The 20,698-nt window shown below is 40.5% G+C and overlaps 1 protein-coding gene and 2 pseudogenes across 1 annotated transcript; all 3 read right to left on the bottom strand.

Moving 5' to 3' along the window:
- Positions 1-2,794: 2,794 nt before the first annotated feature.
- On the bottom strand, positions 2,795-12,117 carry LOC141822950 (uncharacterized; annotated as a pseudogene).
- A 1,297-nt stretch (positions 12,118-13,414) lies between these two features.
- LOC141822949 (disease resistance protein Pik-2-like) lies at positions 13,415-17,924 on the bottom strand (annotated as a pseudogene).
- A 1,796-nt stretch (positions 17,925-19,720) lies between these two features.
- LOC141824002 (pectinesterase inhibitor 9-like) lies at positions 19,721-20,571 on the bottom strand. The gene has a single exon (XM_074711219.1). The coding sequence runs from the start codon at positions 20,548-20,550 to the stop codon at positions 19,954-19,956; it is 597 nt and encodes a 198-aa protein (XP_074567320.1). The 5' UTR covers positions 20,551-20,571; the 3' UTR covers positions 19,721-19,953.
- Between the last annotated feature and the right edge of the window lie 127 nt (positions 20,572-20,698).

Below are 20,698 nucleotides of genomic sequence, written 5' to 3'. Positions count from 1 at the left end.
TACACATTATAGAGTTGAAAAGGAGAAAATTGTATGTTTTGATCATCTCCATTGGAGGTCTATAAGACCATCAGCCGATTTTCCCCAAAACCGGCTGATGGCTTATTTAAAATTTTATATATATATATATATATATATATATATATATATATATATATATATGCTCAAACTTCGGTGCCATGACACCTCGGCATATGGGCCTTCCGACATTTCGGCTCCTCAGTACCTTACACTTCAACATTTTGGTCTCTCGACCTCTAGGTCTTTCGATCCCTTGGCATCTTAGAACCTCGACCTCTTGATACCTTGACATCTCAATCTCTCAGTCCTTTAGCATCTCGATACCTCTGCCTCTAGGTACCTCAACTTCTTGGTCTCTTGACCTCCTGATACCTCGACCTTTTGACAACTCGATATCCTAACCGCTCATCCTCTCGTCTCAATCTGTCAACCTTTCAGTTTTTCAGCATGTCGACCTCTTAACTTCTTGGCTAACATCTCGACATCCTAGCCTCTTGACCTCTCAACTTCTCGACCTCAGACGATATCTCAATTCCGGACGTCATTCTTATTCTTACTCATAGGCTACAAATATTCTCGAAATACGTGGCAGTTTAAGAATATAATGACAGTTACGAGGTGTCAAATATGGCTATCTCGGATACCCTCCTATTCGCATATAATGTCAAAAAAATGAAGCAATTAACTGTTGTTAGATCTGGTCTCCTCATACACTCCTATAATAATGCTGCTTCGGTCGTCATAGAGATGTTTTCTCGATGACTATATAAATCTTGAAAAAGGTACGTTTAGAGAATTTTTTTTCTCTTCTTCTATTTCTCCTTCTTTCATTGTTGTCTATTTTTTTTTAATAATTCTAATTTGAACGTCGGAGTGGTCCATCAAAATTTTTCAATACTAATCTAATCTCTTACTAAAGTATATTTTAAGTCTTCTTTATTTTCTTGAGTGGAAATTTACTTATGTTGGATTATTCATTAACTGATTACTTAATCATTCATAGTATCTTTCTTATTCCTTTCGGGACCTTCAATCTTGTGAATTCCAACGTGTATAGATAATTGATTAACATAAAAAAAAAAAGAAGAGTTTTTAATAAAACCACCAGCAAGCAGATAGACCGGAGGTGGCACAATCAGTGTCAGGTCTTAGCACAGGCGGAGCCACATTTTTAATTACTCGGGCTATAGTCCGGGAGGCCCGACGGTGATGAAAAGGAAAAACATTTGGATTTAGAGATGAGAGACATCGACGTAGCTTAGAGTTTAAGTTCTTCTGTTTCAGCAAAACTTGTGAAGCAAATGGTGTGGATGAATCAGAAAACGCCAAGTGAAGCAGGCACAGCTCATAAAACTCTTAATCTGTTCTTCCATTCTCAATTGGATCAGTTGTCACATGAAACTCTTCCTTAATCAAATTAATTTCTGGTGAAAGGAATGATGTTTTTGCACTACTCTTTTAAAACAGAGGTTGAATTAATGGAGTAGGGAGGAAGCAAGAATTTACTGGCTTTCCTTTCATCTTGATCATGATCAAATTTGGTCCAACTCCATGGCATTGGAAAAGCCATTTCCAATCTCAAATCATTTACTCTATTTTTCTAAAGAAGTCTGAACTCATTTCTTTTTTCTGGTGAGTTTAGTCATTTTATTAATTTTCTTATGACTAACCAAAACTAGTTATTTTAATTTTTTCAGATAGTTGGAAAACCCCTAAAAAAGCTTGAATTAAATTGACGCTAAATTAGTTTTGTTTGTGGACATCTAAATCAACAAAAGTGTAATCTCTTTGCTTTAATATATCAAAATTCTAGTTATATGGACGCTTAGATTTAAACTGTAATTACTTTGCCAAAGCAACGATGGTGGAATCAAAGCAAAAACAGGGAGCTTTGAATGTGGTGTTCGTTTTCTTCTCCTACACTTGTGATATTTTTATTTTGTCTTGTTTTCGATGGTTTCAATTTCTTATATATCTTTCAATTACCTAAATGTATGTTATCAAATTATTTAATTATAATGTTTTTTATGGTTTGTATATACGTACTAGCAATTCGGATGATTATTGTTATTTTTTCTAATAAAAGATGAGGAGATAGACTTTGAATGAATGAAAGAAAATTATGAATTTGACATTGAGCTTGAAGATTAATTGTGATTGTTCAATCAATTTTAAAAAATATGCAAATTATGTTTTAAAAGCTGGTAAATTTATCAAAGTGATATAAAATTTATTGGATATATTTTTTTTATATTACAGTCTCATTTATAATTCTACATGTCTAATTGAATACAGTGATAGTTGTATTATATAAGTAAAGCACACAATAATAATTGAATTATATAGATTTCTTCCTAAGCGCATAATTATGAATTCATTGAAGGGATGGCTAGAGAATGTCACATACTACTTGCCTAATTCAAGAAAAATATGGTACATATCAGTTGTATAGTACAATGATATTCTCCCAAATCATATTGATTTCATATAATCATTCTTATTTTGAATAGTAATAGCAATTTATTAAGCTAGAGAACAATGTTTGAAGATTACATTACTTTAGTGCTTCAGAAATAGAAAAGCTAGCAAGCAAGGCATAGTGGAAGAGATTGACAAAGGATAATTGGAATAGCAAAACAAGTTTGAGAATTAAGCATAATAGAAGAGATTAACAATGGATAAGTTGGAGAGCAGAAGTAGTACACACCACACCACACCAGATCTTCTAATAATTTCATCTTTGCATGCAACAGAAAGTTGTGCTTCCTCTGAGTCAAATAATCATATCCAGGAAGTCAAGTGTAGTGACTGTAGTCTCGAGATGTGCAAAACATTTGGGACGATTTGAATGGTTTGCTGCAATATTTTTGACCATCTCTAATGATTCTTCATTGCAAGAACGAATGTGAACCTCCTTTAACCCATGTAGATGTTCTATGCCCATGACTCTGTCAAAAGAAGAAATTTTAAGAATTTCGAGGCTTTGGACTGCACCTTCTTCGAAAATCACATTGTCGCAATCAATTTCTAGGAATTTGAGATGTGTGAACCCTCCCCGATCGAAGAACACCAGCCAACAGAATGTGTGCATTCCTAGGACCAGCTTGACCAAACTGTGGAGATTTCTCAAGACTTGCAGATCCTCGAGACTCAGTGCTGTCCTTCGCAGATTTATCTCCACAACCTGCTTCAGAGATGCAAACCAAGCAGGCAATCCGCCAAGGTAGGCATCTATCTTGAGCTTGCATAGCAGCAATGGTGGCGAAGCTACCTCATCGAGTGCCTTTTTCAGATTGCCGATTCCCTCATGCAAAATTATTAGTGATCGAAGACTGCTATTGAGCTTCGAGAGCAGGGCGCTTATCTCCTCCTGCATTTCTCTTGCTAAATCTTGATCATAAATTCCAAAACAGATGGCAAGCTTCTGGAGGTCTACAAGCTCACCAATCTCCTGTAGCAACTGCACATTATTAACCCTTAGCATTCCGAGCTTGAGAAGTTTTCTCAACCTCCTTATTCCTTTTGGGGCATTGAAAACCCTATGGTATATCTTATCAGAAGAATAGTTCGCTTTCAAATAAAATCCAGCAAGCAGATGGACCAGTTTGTTGAGTTTGACGATGGTATTGGGTAGTTCTTGGATAAAAGTTCCTCTTATATCCAAAAACTCTAGATTCTGCAAATCTCCTATTGAATCTGGCAATTTAGATAATTCAGTATTTCTTAAAGATAAGTACTTCAAAAGACACAACTTGGAAAAGCTCTTAGGATGGAGGTCATTCAACTTCCAACATCCTTCCAGGTCAATTGCCCTCAACAGCCGCTGCTTTCTATAATCCTTCAGTGGTACATGCTCACCAAATGCAGTGAATGATCGGAGGTGGTGCAGATCAATGTCTCTTGGCATCAGTCCACTACTTTCTCCATGCCACGATAAACGTCTTATCTTATGATGTCGTGGCGGAGTATTAAGTTGCTGATTCAGTAACACCATAAAGTTCTCCTTCTTTGATATTGAGATTATGACATCGAGCATCATGTCATGGATGCGACAGGATTTCACTGTTCCACTTTCATCAAATTCTGACGGCTGCACCAAGCTTCGACTCACCAACTCATTAAAGCAGCGTTCGGCGACTTTCTCAACAGGGAAGCCATTTACGCCACTTACAATATCTTCAGCAATCCACCGTCTCATCAGACGCTTCCGACAAATCTCATAATCATCAGGGAAGATAGCTAAGAACAAAAAACAAGGTTTGAGATCATAAGGTAAATCATTGTAACTCAAACTTAGTATCTGATTGATCTCCGACAGCTTATCATTAGTTTGTATCTCCAAACGAAGATGATCGCGTAAGTCTTTCCATTCCTCAAGTTTATTATCAACCTTTGAAGCCAGAACACCTCCGATTGTCACAATCGCAAGTGGAAGTCCATTGCACTTTTGTAAGATTTCCCTGCCAATATTTTCTAATTCGGGAGGACAAATATAGTTTGGTGCTTCAAATACTCTTCTACAGAATAACTCCCAAGATAGTTCAGATGATAAAGAAGAGACTTTAAGTATAAATTGACGATTACGAGAACAACTTGTATTTGCTACTTCCTCACTGCGAGTGGTCACTATGACCCTACTCCCTTCTTTACCTGATGGTAATGTAATGTTCAGGCTTTTCCATGCATCACTTCTCCAAACATCATCAAAAACTAGTAAATACCTCTTTCCATGGAGATGGTCTCTGATTGTCTGCACCAACTGTGACTCGTCCATCATGTTTAGAAGTTGCAAATTGGCATCTTGACACCCTAGAACATGTGACTTTGTCGAATAATCTTTTTGTCCATGTTGTATCTTTGTGACATGTTCCAAGCTCGAGATTGGAAGTTGCCTCCGACGATGTCATCATACATTGTCTTAGCCAAAGTTGTCTTTCCTAAACCACCGAAGCATCTTGACACCCCAGAACATCTCGGATTCGCTGCTCGTTGACAGTCTTTCTGACCTCTTCTACTTGAACCTTCAATTTCTTGATCTCCGAAGCGATGCCATGGCGAGCTTTCAATGATTTTATGCTGCCAAGGAAGTGCTTGAAAAACCCTTTGACTCCGAGCTCATTGGAGGATGTCGATCGGAGACGACAGTCGAACTCATCGATCGAGTCTTCGGCATCGTAGGCCACCTCACTCACTTCCTGCACCCAGTTCTGCAGTTGAGCATCCAGATTGCGCCTGGTCGACATGACCGTCAAGAAAGAGGTGATGCTTCTGAGCTCAGCGACTATGTATCGGACATCATCTTCGACTCCGGCCAGCAACGCGACTTCTTCCTCTAGCATCTTCTCTAACTTCCTCGTCATGGACCGAAAGGAGAACTCCACAAGCTTCAGAGCCATCGTCGTCGCCATGCTGCCAATCTCCGTCCGGCGGTGGTTAGGAATTAAGAGCTGAGAACTAAGATAGATCCTCTTCTTTTTACTGAAATTATTATGATTTGTAAACCTTACAGCTGTCGTGCATGTGACTATTACTATGGACTGATACTTCTTTTATTATTTCAACTGCTACCTCACAATATAATAATAAGATTCCACTTGACATCAAAATAGCATTTATTCGATATATAATTTATATTATATCGAATAATACGATCCTCTTGTTTGGAACTTTGATCGAACATAATTGATACGAAGGAAACATTAAAAAAAAACCTGAAATTATTATGATTTATATTAAATTAAATAAAGTGGCTCACAGCTGTACCTCCAAGCATGTGCATTTACCATCGAGTGAATGGGCTCAATGTCTCTTAGTCCTAAGAAAAATATAATAAATAATAAACAGAAGATTCATAGATATCCAGTAGCATCGGTGAATTGGCTCAATGTCTCTTTTAGTCCAATTAGTTACTTATTTTTTGAGATATATCAAGAGTGCTTTGAGATTATTATCTCGTTGTACTTAAGCAAGCATTTTCTCTATATGTAACATAGAACACACCTAATGGATTTTCTCTTAAGTAAGCAGTATCTTGTTGTGCTTGGATTTTCTTCAGCAGCTATAATGTTAGAAGACAACCCTGAAGAATTTAAGTATAAGATTTAATAAGATTCAATTCATATTGTTGTTTTGTCTTCTTTTCCTCTAAGATTGTAAGATTCCTTTTGTTATAGTTCCAGTTATTCCTTGTCACATTGTATATCAATAGAGTTGTATATTCCCAATTGCAGAAACATATCGGTGAAGGTGTTTTTGCTAGTTCCTCTCACAAACGTCATGTGATTAAAGCTGGAAGTATGATACGTTTCCAAGTCAAAATGTTAGAATCAGTAATTAAGGAGAATATCTGTGTGCGGAGAACTTGTCAGAAGATATATCCCATCCGGTTGAAGAAAGTGTCCCATCATGATCATAATAGCGAGGGGTCATGTCATTCATAATCATATTATGTCATCCTATCGTATAAGTAGGGGAGTAGGGTAACTATCATATCAAATGATTACCTGTATCTTTTTGGCGGTGACTCGACTGACTGAGTAGAAGAAGAGGAGTCGGTCTAGGACTAGCTGGGAGAAGTAGGTTTTGAGTCAGGATGAGCTGGGGATCGGGTCGGAATACGACCGAGTGGAGTCCCAGAGTCGGAGCTCGTCCTCAGGTGTAAATGCAGACCCCGGGAGAGAGACCAGTTGTTCCCCAGTGAGAGTATCCCAGGTCGGGTCAGGAGCTCGACCCCGACCTGAGGTGCACTCGGGGGCCTTGTACTGCACTCGGGGGTCATATATAGATGTGTGAGCGGTGGAACTGGGGTTTCGGACAGAGCAGTCTGGCCATAGGTGAGTGGTTGAGCAAAGAGTCGAGCTCCCGAGTGGTCTAGCCATGGGTGAGTGGTCGAGCTGGGAGTCAGACTCCCGAGCGGTCTAGCCATTGGTGAGTGGCCGAGCTGGGAGTCGGACTCCCGAGCGATCTTCTGGCCATGGGTGAGTGGTCGAGCTGGGAATCGGGCTCCCGAGCGATCTTGCCAGAGGTGAGTGGCCAAGCTGGGAGTTGGGCTCTCGAGCGGTCTGGCCAGGGGTGAGTGGTCGAGCTTTAATTTGCAGCCTAATCACATGATAGAAAGTATAGACACAATACACAATGTAGAGATGTTCATGTCAATCTTTGAATCTAAATTAGGGTATGATTATATTATATTCGCCTATCAAAGTGCAAGAACCTTGAAATTATTATTTCAATATTCTTGGATACATGATTTACTTTCTTATGCTATCTGTATCATCCGTTATTCCAGTATTTGATTATGTGATAATAGCTATTTTCAATTCTTAATTTCTCGTGAAACTTTTTATTTTCTATAATTATGATTTGTGTAGAATTTAGAAATATATTTGATCATGTTAAGAATGGTGATACATCTACATTACACATTATCTCTTCGTTCATCTAGCTACCTGAATGTATAGTATATTCACATGATAAACTTGACAAACTTCAACAACTTTGTTTCATACAATTTTGATGAGGAAATACTTCAGATATCGAGATCATTGCTTCCATCGAAAACCGGATGCAGATAGGTTTAATTTTGTTTCTCTAACATTACAATTTGGTCAGTTAGTTTATGGATATTTACTGTCAAATAAGTTGATTTTGTACACTTGTTCAAACGTTGTCTTAAGTTATAAAAAAAAAACTCTAGAATCTACTTATTATGAACTCAAGAATTGTTTATAAGAAAATTCAGGCTTATTCTTTTGTTGTGCAACTCAAAGACTCTGGCTGTGTTTCTCATACTAACCACATGATAATCTGTTTCATCTGAAGAAACTTTGGAATTTATGCAGAAGTTTGAAAACGAGCAATATCCAAAGGGAAATGCAGGAAGAAGATAAGATGAACACCACAACAGACGACAAGTCACTGAATACAACGCACAAACACAAGTCTAAGAAACGGACTCGTGGGGATAGATGATTCCGAGGTCTCTAGCAGTGCAAAGATGAAACAAGTGCAAAGCAGTAAATATATGCTTCCCGTTCTTTTGTTGTTCCAGATTGTCAAAAACATGCCTTTTGGAAGCATTATTTATTAGCATTTGTAGGAATTATCAGGATGAAATAGCCTTGTTGATGATCTTGTTGATTGGAATGTTAATTGGAAATGTTTTTGAAATGTAATTTTTTACATTCCGATGTTATGAGCAACAAGTTGATCAATAATATTATTAAATATCTTGACTCGTCCATTTAAACATTAGACATTTTTGTTTGAATCCCAAATTTTGTATTTCGAGATTGTTTTTGTAAATGGATATCATGTTCCCGAAAGGAATAAGAGAATTGAAAAGATTTCTCAAGTTTGGGAATGACATATGCTGATGATGAACAGTTGTTGCAGGAGATCGGTGAGCTTGCCGAGCTCGAGAAGCTTGCCATCTGTTTCGGCGATGATGATCTAGTAAGCGGAGTGCTGGAGGGGATCAGATCCCTGCTCTAACAATTTTTCATGCTGCGTATGGCGATCTGAAAAGGGCACTCGACGAGGTAGCTTCGCCGCCATTAATGTTGCTGCTCTGCGAGCTCCAGATAGACGTCGTGCTCGGCGGATTGCCTGCTTGGTTTGCATACCTGAAGCAGGTCGTCAAGATAACTCTGTACTCCACACGACTGCAGCTCCAGGATCTGCAAGTCTTGAGAAATCTCCTAGGATGTGAGTCTTTCGACAATGATGATGAGGATTTGATCTTCGATCGGGGAGGGTTCACGCATCTCAAGTTGCTGGAAATTCAATCGTACTGTGTGAGTTTGAAGAAGGTACACACGTAGATACATACGTAGAGACATGGAAGCAACACAATACACAGTTCAAAACAGAGTAGTACATAATATGGAGGGCAGAAACAAGGGATGATGAACCGAATAGCAATTTATTAAGAGATCTAGCAATGTTTGATTGAGAGCAATTTATTAAGAAAGACAGCAATGTTTGAAGATTACATTACAAACTGCTTCAGAAATACAAAGACTAGCAAGCAACGCATGATGGAAGAGATTGACAAAGGATAATTTGAATAGCAAAACAATTTTGAGAATTACGCATAATAGAAGAGATTAACAATGGATAAGTAGGACAGGAGAACTAGTACACATCACACCAGATCTTTTAATAATTTCATCTTTGCATCGATAGAAAGTTTTGCTTCCTCTGAATCATATCATATGCCTACTGGATTAGTGTTGCAAAACATTTGGGACGATTTGAATGGTTTGCTGCAATATTTTTGACCATCTCTATTATATCTTCATTCCAGTATGAATGTGAACCTCCTTTAGCCCATGCAGATGTTCTATTCCATTGAAGCTATATGCAGCAGTGAAAGAAAATCATTTTAAGAATTTCCAGGCTTTGGACTGCACCTTCTTCGAAACTCACACTCTGCATATGAATTTCCAGGAATTTGAGATGTGTGAACCCTACCTGATCGAAGACCAAATCCTCACCATTATTGTCGAATGATCGAAGATCCTAAGACCAGCTTTACCAGAGTATGGAGATTTCTCAAGACTTGCAGATCCTGGAGATGCAGTCCCGTTCTTTGCAGATTTATCTCGACAACCTGGTTCAGAGATGCAAACCAAGCAGGCAATCCGCCAAGTTTGCCATCTATCTTGAGCTTGCAGAGCAGCAATGGCGGCGAAGCTACCTCATCGAGTGCCTTTTTCAGATTGTCGTCTTGCCACATGCAAAATTATTAGTGATCGAAGGCTGCTATTGAGCTTCGAGAGCAGGGCGCTTATCTCCTCCAGCATTCCTCTTGCTAAATCTTGACCATAAATTCCAAAACAGATGGCAAGCTTCTGGAGGTCGACAAGCTCACCAATCTCCTGTAGCAACTGCACATTATCAGCACATACCATTCCAAGCTTGCGAAGTTTTTTCAACCTCCTTATTCCTTTCGGGACCTTCAATATGGAAGCCGTATACCTTAACAGAATAATAATAATGTTTGAAATAAGTCCAGTAAGCAGATGGACCAGTTTTTTGAGTTTGACGATGGTATTGGGTAGTTCTTTAATATGAGTTCCTCTTATATCCAAAAACTCTAGATTCTGCAAATCTCCTATTGAATCTGGCAATTTAGATAATCCAGTATTTCTTAGAGATAAGTACTTCAAAAGACACAACTTGGAAAAGCTCTTAGGATGGAGGTCATTCAACTTCCGACATCCTTCCAGGTCAATTGCCCTCAACAGCCGCTGCTTTCTATAATCCTTCAGTGGTACATCCTCACCAAATGCAGTGAATGATCGGAGGTGGTGCAGATCAATGTCTGTTGGCATCAGTCCACTGCTTTCTCCATGCCACGATAAACGTCTTATCTTTTGATGTTGTGGCGGAATATTAGGTTGCTCATTTAGTAACACCATAAAATTCTCCTTCCTTGATATTGAGATTATGATATCGAGCATCATGTCATGGACACGACAGGATTTCACTATCCCATTTTCATCAAATTCTGATGGTTGTAACAAACTACGACTCACCAACTCCTTGAAGCAACGCTCGGCGACTTTCTCAACAGGGAAGCCACCTATGCCCCTCACAATTTCTTCAGCAATCCACCATCTCATCAACTGCTTCCGACGAATCTCATAATCCTCAGGAAAGATGCCTAAGAACAAGAAGCAAGACTTGAGATAGTAAGGCAAGTCATTATAACTCAAAATTAATATCTGATTGATCTTCGAAAGCATATCATTAGTTTCTATCTCCAAACCAAGATGATTATGCAAGTCTTTCCATTCCTCTAGATTTTTATCAGGCTTGGAAGCTAGAAGACCTCCGATTGTCACAATCGCAAGTGGCAGTCCATCACACTTTTGTAAGATTTCTCTGCCAATATTTTCTAATTCTGGAGGACAATTATAATCTGGTGCTTCAAATACTCTTCTACGGAATAACTCCCAAGATAACTCAGGTGATAAAGGAGAGACTTTAAATATAAATTGACGATTAAGAGAACAACTTGTATTTGCCACTTCCTCAATGCGGGTGGTCACTATGACCCTACTTCCTTCTTTACCTGGTGGTACTGTAATGCGCAAGCTTTCCCATGCTTCAGTGCTCCAAACGTCATCAAAAACAAGCAAATACCTCTTTCCATGGAGATGGCCTCTGATCGTCTGCACCAGTTGTGAATCGTCCATCATATTTAGAAGATGCTCCGTGTTCATACTGGTATCTTGGCACCCCAGAACATCTCGGACTTGTTGCTCGCTGACGGAAATTTGTCGAATAATCTTTTTGAGAAGCTCTTTGATGTTGTAATTTTGTGACACTGCAATCCAAGCTCGAGATTGGAAATGGCCTCCGACGATACTAGGATCGTCATAGATTGTTTTGGCCAGAGTTGTCTTTCCTAGACCACCAAAGCCGACGAGAGAAATCGTTGTGAGCTCCGGATAGTTCTCGTCCATCACCCACTTGATGAGCATATCTCTACTCTGGTTGATGCCCACGAGTTGAGCTTCCTCTACAAAATGGCCGATGATCCGTGGATCGGAATATCTATCGGCCATGTCCAAGCTGGTGGCGGTGCCATAGCTTGCAGCTTCATTTGGGTGGGAATAGCGATCGTGCCGCTTTCTGATCTCTTCTACTTCAATCTTCAATTTTTTGAGCTCTGAAGCGACGCCATGGCGAGCTTTCAAAGACTTAAGGCAGCGACAGAAACACATGAAAAGACCTTTGACTCCAAGCTCGTCGTAGGGTGTCGATCGGAGACGGCACTCGAACTCATCGATCGAGTCTTCGGCATCGTAGGCCACCTCCCTCACCTCCCGCACCCAGTTCTGCATTCGTTCATCCAGATTCCGCCTGGTTGACATGTCCGTCAAGAAAGCGATGATGCTTTTGAGCTCAGCTACTATGTATCGGACATCATCTTCGACTCCTGCCAGCAACGCGGCTTCTTCCTCTAGCATCTTCTCTAGCTTTCCCGCGACGGACTGAAAGGAGAAGTCCACAACCTTCATAGCCATCATCGTCGCCATACTGCAAATCTCCGTCCGGCGGTGGTTAGGAATTAAGAGCTGAGAACTAAGATCCTCTTCTTTTTACTGAAATTATTATGATTTGTAAACCTTACAGCTGTCGTGCATGTGCATGATACTGATAATTCTTTTATTATTTCAACTGCTACCTCACAATATAATAAGATTCCACTTGACATTAAAATAGCATTTATTCGATATAATTTATATTATATCGAATACGATCCTCTTGTTTGACTTTGGAACTTTGATCGAGCATAATTTATACGAAGGAAACATTAAAAAAAGCTGAAATTATTATGATTTATATTAAATTAAATAAAGTGGCTTACAGCTGTAGCTCCAAGCATGTGCATTGCCATCGAGTAGTGCTTCTTTTATTGTTCCAAATCTCTAAGCACTACTACCCACACAATTTATCGATATAATTTATTTATGACATGATTAAACGTTATACATAATTTAATATTTTTTTCATCATTGATTATTGGTGTCACGATGGCTCTGACATAGCATATGGTCACTGCTGACAGCTGTTTTATTCAGTTTACTTTACGAGTTAAAAATTTATCTTCTGTTTATAATCATAAGCTCAAAAGTAGATCTGAAACTTGTGTTTGGTGAAGTGGACTTGAAGAGGAAAAGAACCTTTCTGCAAAATTTATTCGATATAATTTATATTGTTGTGCCTGGATTTTCTTCAGCAGTTATAATGTTAGAAGACATCCGTGAAGAATTTAAGTATAAGATTGTAAGATTCAATTCATATTGTTGTTTTGTCTTCTTTTCCTCTAAGATTGTAAGATACCTCTTCTTATAGTTATAGTTATTCCTTGTCACATTGTATATCAATAGAGTTGTATATTCCCAATTACAAAACAAATTGGTGAAGGTGCTTTTGCTAGTTCCTCTCACAAACTTCATGTTATTAAAGCTGGAAGTATGATACGTTTCCAAGTCAAAAGGTGAATGAACATCATTGATTCTGCCTAATAGTTAATCATAATGCAGTTCTAGTAAGCGAGCAGACTTTAATTAGCAGCCTAGTCACATGATAGAAAGTATAGACATAATTCACAATCTAGAGATGTTGATGTCAATCTTTAAATCTAAATTACGGTATAATTATATTATATTCGCCTATCAAAGTGTCAGAACCTTGAAATTATATCTTGCCAGCAACGCGGACTCCTACTAAAGTATATTTCAGGTCCTCTTTTTTTTTTGAGTGGAAGTTTACGTATGTTGGATCATTCATTCATTGCCTGCTGACTAAATTATTCACTGTATCTGACCGGAATAATCAGTAATATCGAATTATGACTTAAATTCTAGGACCAGACCTAATTGTGGAGATTATTTCTCAAGGCTTGAAGATCCCAGAGCTGCAGTTGTGCGTGGGGCAGAGTTATCTTGACAACCTGCTTCATAGATGCAAACCAAACAGGCAATCCGCCAAGGTAGGCATCTATCTGCAGCTTGCAGAGCATCAATGGCGGCGAAGCTATCTCATCGAGTGCCTTTTACAGATTGACATATGCAAAATGAAAATTTGTTAGTGATCGAAGGCTGCCATTGAGCTTCGAGAGCAGGGCGCTAATCTCCTCCAGCATTCTGCTTTCTAATCAAAAACACCAACAAAACGACAGCAAGCTTCTGGAGGTTGACAAGCTCACTAATCTCCTATAGCAACTGCGCTGATATTTTCCAAAAGTTTGAAGTTGTTTCAACTTTCTTATTCCTTTCGGGACCTTCAATCTTGTGAATTCCAATGCATGCTCTCGAACTGCAGTGCTCTAATGTGCATCCACTGTACCAATGAACCTTCTGATGTTACTGGATTGCACATAAATCCGATATCAAGAGACTTTCCCCTGCGTATTTCACTTTCTCATGATATACCCCTTACTGATGGGTTCTGATCATGCTCTCTCCCAATCTCAAATCATTTCTCCATTTTCTGAAGAAGTTCTGAACTCGTTTCTTTTTTGTTTGGTGAGTTTAGTCATTTTAATTTCTTGTTACTAATCAAAACTAGTTATTTAATTTCTTCGGATTAGCTTGAAAATCCCTAAATTAGTTTTGTTTGTGGACAACCAAATCGATAGAAGTGTAATCTCTCTGCTTTAGTCTATCAAAATTCTACTTATAGGGACACTTAGATTGAAACTATCAAACCAGGGAGCTAATGCAGTGTTTGATTTCTTCTCCTACACTTGTGATATTTTTGTTTTGTCTTGTTTTCGATGGTTTCAATTTTTTATCTTTCAATTACCTAAATGTAATGTTATCAAATTGTTTGATTTTAATATTTATTTATGGTCTGTATATGCGTGTTAGCAATTCGGATGATGATAATTATTATTTTTTTCTGATAAAAGATAAGGAGATAGACTTTGTATGAAAGAAAATTAAAAATTTGACATTGATCTTGATGATTAATTGTGAATATTTTAACAATTTTAAAAATATGCAAATTATTTTTTAAAAGCTGGTAACATTATCAAAGTGATAAAAATTCATTTGATAAATTAGTTTTTTTTTTTTAATATTACAGTCTCATTGATAATTCTACATACCAAACTGAATAGGATGATAATTAAATTATATTGATTTCTTCCTTAGCACTAATTATGAATTCATTGAATGAATGGTTGGAGAATGTAACTTGCCTAATTCAAGTGGAATAATATGGTTTCATAATTAAGATCACTCTTATTTTGAATAGCAATTTATTAAGAGATCTAGCAATGTTTGATTGAGAGCAATTTATTAAGAAAGAAAGCAATGTTTGAAGATTACATTACAAACTGCTTCAGAAATACAAAGACTAGCAAGCAACGCATGGTGGAAGAGATTGACAAAGGATAATTTGAATAGCAAAAACAATTTTGAGAATTACGCATAATAGAAGAGATTAACAATGGATAAGTTGGAGAGGAGAAGTAGTACACACCACACCAGAGATCTTTTAATAATTTCATCTTTGCATCGACAGAAAGTTCTGCTTCCTCTGAATCAAATCATATGCCTTACAAGAGTTGCAAAACATTTGGGACGATTTGAATGGTTTGCTGCAATATTTTTGACCATCTCTATTATATAGTCATTATCAGTATGAATGTGAACCTCCTTTAGCCCATGCAGATGTTCTATTCCATTGAAGCTATATCCAGCAGAGTGAAAGAAATCATTTTAAGAATTTCCAGGCTTTGGACTGCACCTTCTTCGAAACTCACACTCTGAGCATATGAATTTCCAGGAATTTGAGATGTGTGAACCCTACCTGATCGAAGACCAAATCCTTACCATTATTGTCGAATGACTGAGATCCTAAGACCAGCTTGACCAGAGTGTGGAGATTTCTCAAGACTTGCAGATCCTGGAGATGCAGTCCCGTTCTTCGCAGATTTATCTCGACAACCTGGTTCAGAGATGCAAACCAAGCAGGCAATCCGCCAAGTTCGGCATCTATCTTGAGCTTGCAGAGCAGCAATGGCGGCGAAGCTACCTCATCGAGTGTCTTTTTCAGATTGCCGGTTGCCACATGCAAAATTATTAGTGATCGAAGGCTGCTATTGAGCTTCGAGAGCAGGGCGCTTATCTCCTGCATTCCTCTTGCTAAATCTTGACCATAAATTCCAAAAGCAGATGGCAAGCTTCTGGAGGTCGACAAGCTCACCAATCTCCTGTAGCAACTGCACATTATCAGCACGTACCATTCCAAGCTTGCGAAGTTTTTTCAACCTCCTTATTCCTTTCGGGACCTTCAATATGGAGAACCCAGTATCTTAACAGAATACAGTTTCGAATAATATCCAGTAAGCAGATGGACCAGTTTTTTGAGTTTGACGATGGTATTGGGTAGTTCTTTAATATGAGTTCCTCTTATATCCAAAAACTCTAGATTCTGCAAATTTCCGATTGAATCTGGCAATTCAACTAATCCAGTATTTCTTAGAGATAAGTACTTCAAAAGACACAACTTGGAAAAGCTCTTAGGATGGAGGTCATTCAACTTCCGACATCCTTCCAGGTCAATTGCCCTCAACAGCCGCTGCTTTCTATAATCCTTCAGTGGTACATCCTCACCAAATGCAGTGAATGATCGGAGGTGGTGCAGATCAATGTCTGTTGGCATCAGTCCACTGCTTTCTCCATGCCACGATAAACGTCTTATCTTCTGATGTCGTGGCAGAGTATTAGGTTGCTCATTCAATAGCACCATAAAGTTCTCCTTCCTTGATATTGAGATTATGACATCGAGCATCATGTCATGGACACGGCAGGATTTTACTATCCCATTTTATCAAATTCTGATGGTTGCACCAAACTACGACTCACCAACTCCTTGAAGCAACGCTCGGCAACTTTCTCAGTGGAGAAGCCACCTATGCCCCTCACAATTCCTTCAGCAATCCACCATCTCATCAACTGCTTCTGACGAATCTCATAATCCTCAGGGAAGATGCCTAAGAACAAGAAGCAAGGCTTGAGATAGTAAGGTAAGTCATTATAACTCAAAATTAATATCTGATTGATCTTCGAAAGCATATCATTAGTTTCTTTCTCCAAACCAAGATGATCACACAAGTCTTTCCATTCCTCGAGATTTTTATCAGGCTTGGAAGCTAGAAGACCTCCGATTGTCACAATTGCAAGTGGTAGTCCATCACACTTTTGTAAGATTTCTCTACCAATATTTTCTAATTCTGGAGGACAATTATAATCTGGTGCTTCAAATACTCTTCTACAGAATAACTCCCAAGATAACTCAGGTGATAAAGGAGAGACTTTAAATATAAATTGACGATTAAGAGAACAACTTGTATTTGCCACTCCCTCAATGCGGGTGGTCACTATGACCCTACTTCCTTCTTTACCTTGTGGTAGTGCAATGCTCAAGCTTTCCCATGCTTCAGTGCTCCAAACGTCATCAAAAACAAGCAAATACCTCTTTCCACGGAGATGGCCTCTGATTGTCTGCACCAGTTGTGAATCGTCCATCATATTTAGAAGATGCTCCGTATTCATACTGGCATCTTGGCACCCCAGAACATCTCGGACTTGTTGCTCGCTGACGGAAATTTGTCGAATAATCTTTTTGAGAAGCTCTTTGATGTTGTAATTTTGTGACACTGTGATCCAAGCTCGATGTTGGAAGTGGCCTCCGACGATAATAGGATTGTCATAGATGGTCTTGGCCAAAGTTGTCTTTCCTAAACCACCAAAGCCGACGAGAGAAATCGTTGTGAGCTCCGGATAGTTCTCGTCCATCACCCACTTGATGAGCATATCTCTACTCTGGTTGATGCCCACGAGTTGAGCTTCCTCTACAAAATGGCCGATGATCCGTGGATCGGAGTATCTATCGGCCATGTCCAAGCTGGTGGCGGTGCCATAGCTTGGAGCTTCATTTAGGTGGGAATAGCGATCGTGCCTCTTTCTGATCTCTTCTACTTCAATCTTCAATTTCTTGAGCTCTGAAGCGACGCCATGGCGAGCTTTCAAAGACTTAAGGCAGCGACAGAAACACATGAAAAGACCTTTGACTCCGAGCTCGTCGTAGCGTGTTGATCGGAGACGGCACTCGAACTCATCGATCGAGTCTTCAGCATCGTAGGCCACCTCCCTCACCTCCCGCACCCAGTTCTGCATTCGTTCATCCAGATTCCGCCTGGTTGACATGTCCGTCAAGAAAGCGATGATGCTTTTGAACTCAGCTACTATGTATCGGACATCATCTTCGACTCCTGCCAGCAACGCGGCTTCTTCCTCTAGCATCTTCTCTAGCTTTCCGGCGATGGACTGAAAGGAGAAGTCCACAACCTTCATAGCCATCATCATCGCCATGCTACCAATTTCCGGCCGGCGGTGGTTAGAAAGAAAGATGATGATAATGCAATGCAGGATGGTTAACGTTAGAAAACTCACGTCCTATTAATTTTTTAGTTTGCATCCAACGTCAAGTAGGTTTTACTTTGAAACGTTGATCGAGCATAATTTGTACACTTTGAGCTTTATTCGTTCAAAATTATTCTGCCAGTGCATAAGTAAAGCAAAGTTTAAGGCAACGAAGTAAAGAACAATCCGTGACCCAAGCAAAGCAAAGAACAAGCCTTGACCCAAGGGAAAATAAAAAACAAACTATTAAAAACACTACTAGCTATGCAATGGATACTCCTCCTTTATCAATATTTATATTAAAATAAATTTTATTTTATTATTATTATTATTAATCTCTTTCTATTAATATAATCTCTTCCTTCTATTAATATATATACCTGAGCGATGGATTCGTGCGCGCTCGTGAGCGACATCGCCAACCCATCGCCATTTCGCTGCGCTGTCCTGCTACCGTCGGCCTCGCTGCGCTGTCCGGCTACCGTCGGCCGCTGGCTTGAGCGCGATCAACGCGTCGCTCGTCGGCACTTCGTCCGGCGTCGGATTCCGACCGGATAATAGTCAAAATCCGACATAATTTGGCCGGAAACAATCAAATTACCCACCGCGCCACTGCAAACCGCGATCGGGCTAGATTCCGGCCGAATCGCGATCGGAATCTGATCGAGGACGGGCCGGCGTCGCACGCCTATCCTTCCTCGATCGATCTCCGATCGCGATTCGGTCGGAATCCAGCCCGATTGCGCCACTACCGTGGTGCAGCCACTGCCGACCATGATCGGGCCGGGTTTTGGCCGAATTGCGGCCGGCAGTGGTCGCGCCACTACCGACTGCGTGATTTGGTTGTTTCCGACCAAATTAAGCCGGATTCCGACCACTATCCGGTCGGAATCCGACGCCGGAAGAAGCCCCGACGAGTGGCGTGTCGATCACACCCGAACCAGCGGCCGGCAGTAGCCGGATTGCACGGCAAGGCCGGCGGCAATGGCGGTGGGTCGGTGGTGCCACTCACGGGTGTGCACAAATTCGTTGCTCAAGATATCATATATATATATATATATATAATTCAAGTCACGAACAGAAGGTAAAATTTGTGAAGCTCCAAAACTGAAGCAAATGATGTGGATGAATGAGGAAACGCCAACCGAGGTAGGCTACAATGTAGCCTTTGAGGAATGGTGAACATGGGGAAAATAAACAAACTAACAAACTGGTGCAGCAGTTTCAATCTGAAAAATATGACTGAAATTCAGCATTAAATATTGTTGGTGACCATTTTTTCGCCGTGAAGTCCGGCAGATTTGTCAACTGGTGGATCCCTCGGCCAGTACTAAATAATAATGAACTTCAACCAAACTGTACTGTTGAAGGTGGTCAAAGCTGAAGACAATTTTTCAGACCCCGATCGCTTCGATTCTTCAATTCGATCAATTGTTACATGAAACTCTTCCTTAACCAGTCATTTCTGCACTCCTCTTAAACTGGTATAGTCTATCGACACATGCTTGAAACAGAGGTTGAATTGGAGTAGAGAGGAAGCAAGAATTGACTAGCAATTACATTACTGGCTTTCCTTTTCATCTTTATCATCATCAAATTCGGTCCAACTCCATGGCATTGCTTCGCTTAGCAGGCATACTCTACTCACTACTGTTTAGGTTTAGTTAACCTTAATCTTCCAATTTTTGGAAGTAAAATTCAATAGAATATAGAAGATACGCAAAGTATAAGAAACCAGACACAAATACACAAAATTCTCACCATCATATCAAAAATCCAACTTTTACATGCTTCCTTTAGGAAAATCTAACACATCGACACAGATCCTTAAACTACATTCTTCTCTTCCAGTATATATATACACACACACGTAGATACATACGTAGAGACATGGAAGCAACACAATATACAGTTCAAAACAGAGTGGTAGATAATATGGAGGGCAGAAACAGGGGATGATGAACCGAACCGCTTCGGTTCAGTTTTTTGGACCGAGCTGGTTGACGAGGGCGAGGGCGTTGCTGGTGACCTGCGCCACTTCCACCACCTTCTTCCGGACGGCAGTGCGCACGGAGGGGCCGGCGAACTGAGCGAGCCCGTCGAGGCAGGTGGTCTCGTCGGTAAGCGCGGCGCTGACCCACGTCTGCACGTTGCTGAGATGCCAGGCGAACCTGCTCCGCCGGGAGCCGGCGACGCCGGTCATGGCGGCCATCTCCTTCACCGACTGACGGAGCCAGTCGACGCCGTCGCGCAGGGTCTCGATGCAGTCGCGCACCGCGCCGGCCTCGAGGCTCTTCCGGGACCCCCCGGCGGCGGCGGAGACCGACATCCGCCCGACGAAGGCGGAGGCGGCGCCGGCGCGGTCGGCGCTGACGGAGAGCGCGGCGCGGGCGAGGGCGAGCTTGCTGCGGTGCCCCGCCGGCGCGTACGCCGCCAGGCACTGCTCGCAGAGGTCGGGGTAGCGCGTGCGCCTGCAGGCGTCGCGCACGAACTCTGCCGTCGAGGAGGCGACACCTCCGGCGATGGCTAAGGCGGAAAGCAGGAGGAGGAGAAACGCAAGGGCGTGACGACCCATGACTTCACTTGCTTGCGTTAACTGAACTCGTCGTTGGGCGACTTGGGCGTGGAGGGGCTTTAAATAAAGAAGGGCCTGATGGAGAGGGTGGGTTAATTAATGAGGCGCATGGGTTCAGTACTGGTCCGCTTCACCACTGCACCAGAGT

This window comes from Curcuma longa, chromosome 3 (genome assembly GCF_044706935.1).
Source record: "Curcuma longa cultivar G26 ecotype Majalengka, Jawa Barat chromosome 3, ITB_CL_G26_1.1, whole genome shotgun sequence".
In the NCBI taxonomy this organism is placed as follows: domain Eukaryota; kingdom Viridiplantae; phylum Streptophyta; class Magnoliopsida; order Zingiberales; family Zingiberaceae; genus Curcuma; species Curcuma longa.
This window is presented reverse-complemented; position numbering and strand designations above follow the sequence as displayed.

Excerpts from the sequence above, each read along its gene's own strand:
- LOC141824002 (XM_074711219.1), bottom strand. The coding sequence starts at position 20,550 with ATGGGTCGTCACGCCCTTGCGTTTCTCCTCCTCCTGCTTTCCGCCTTA.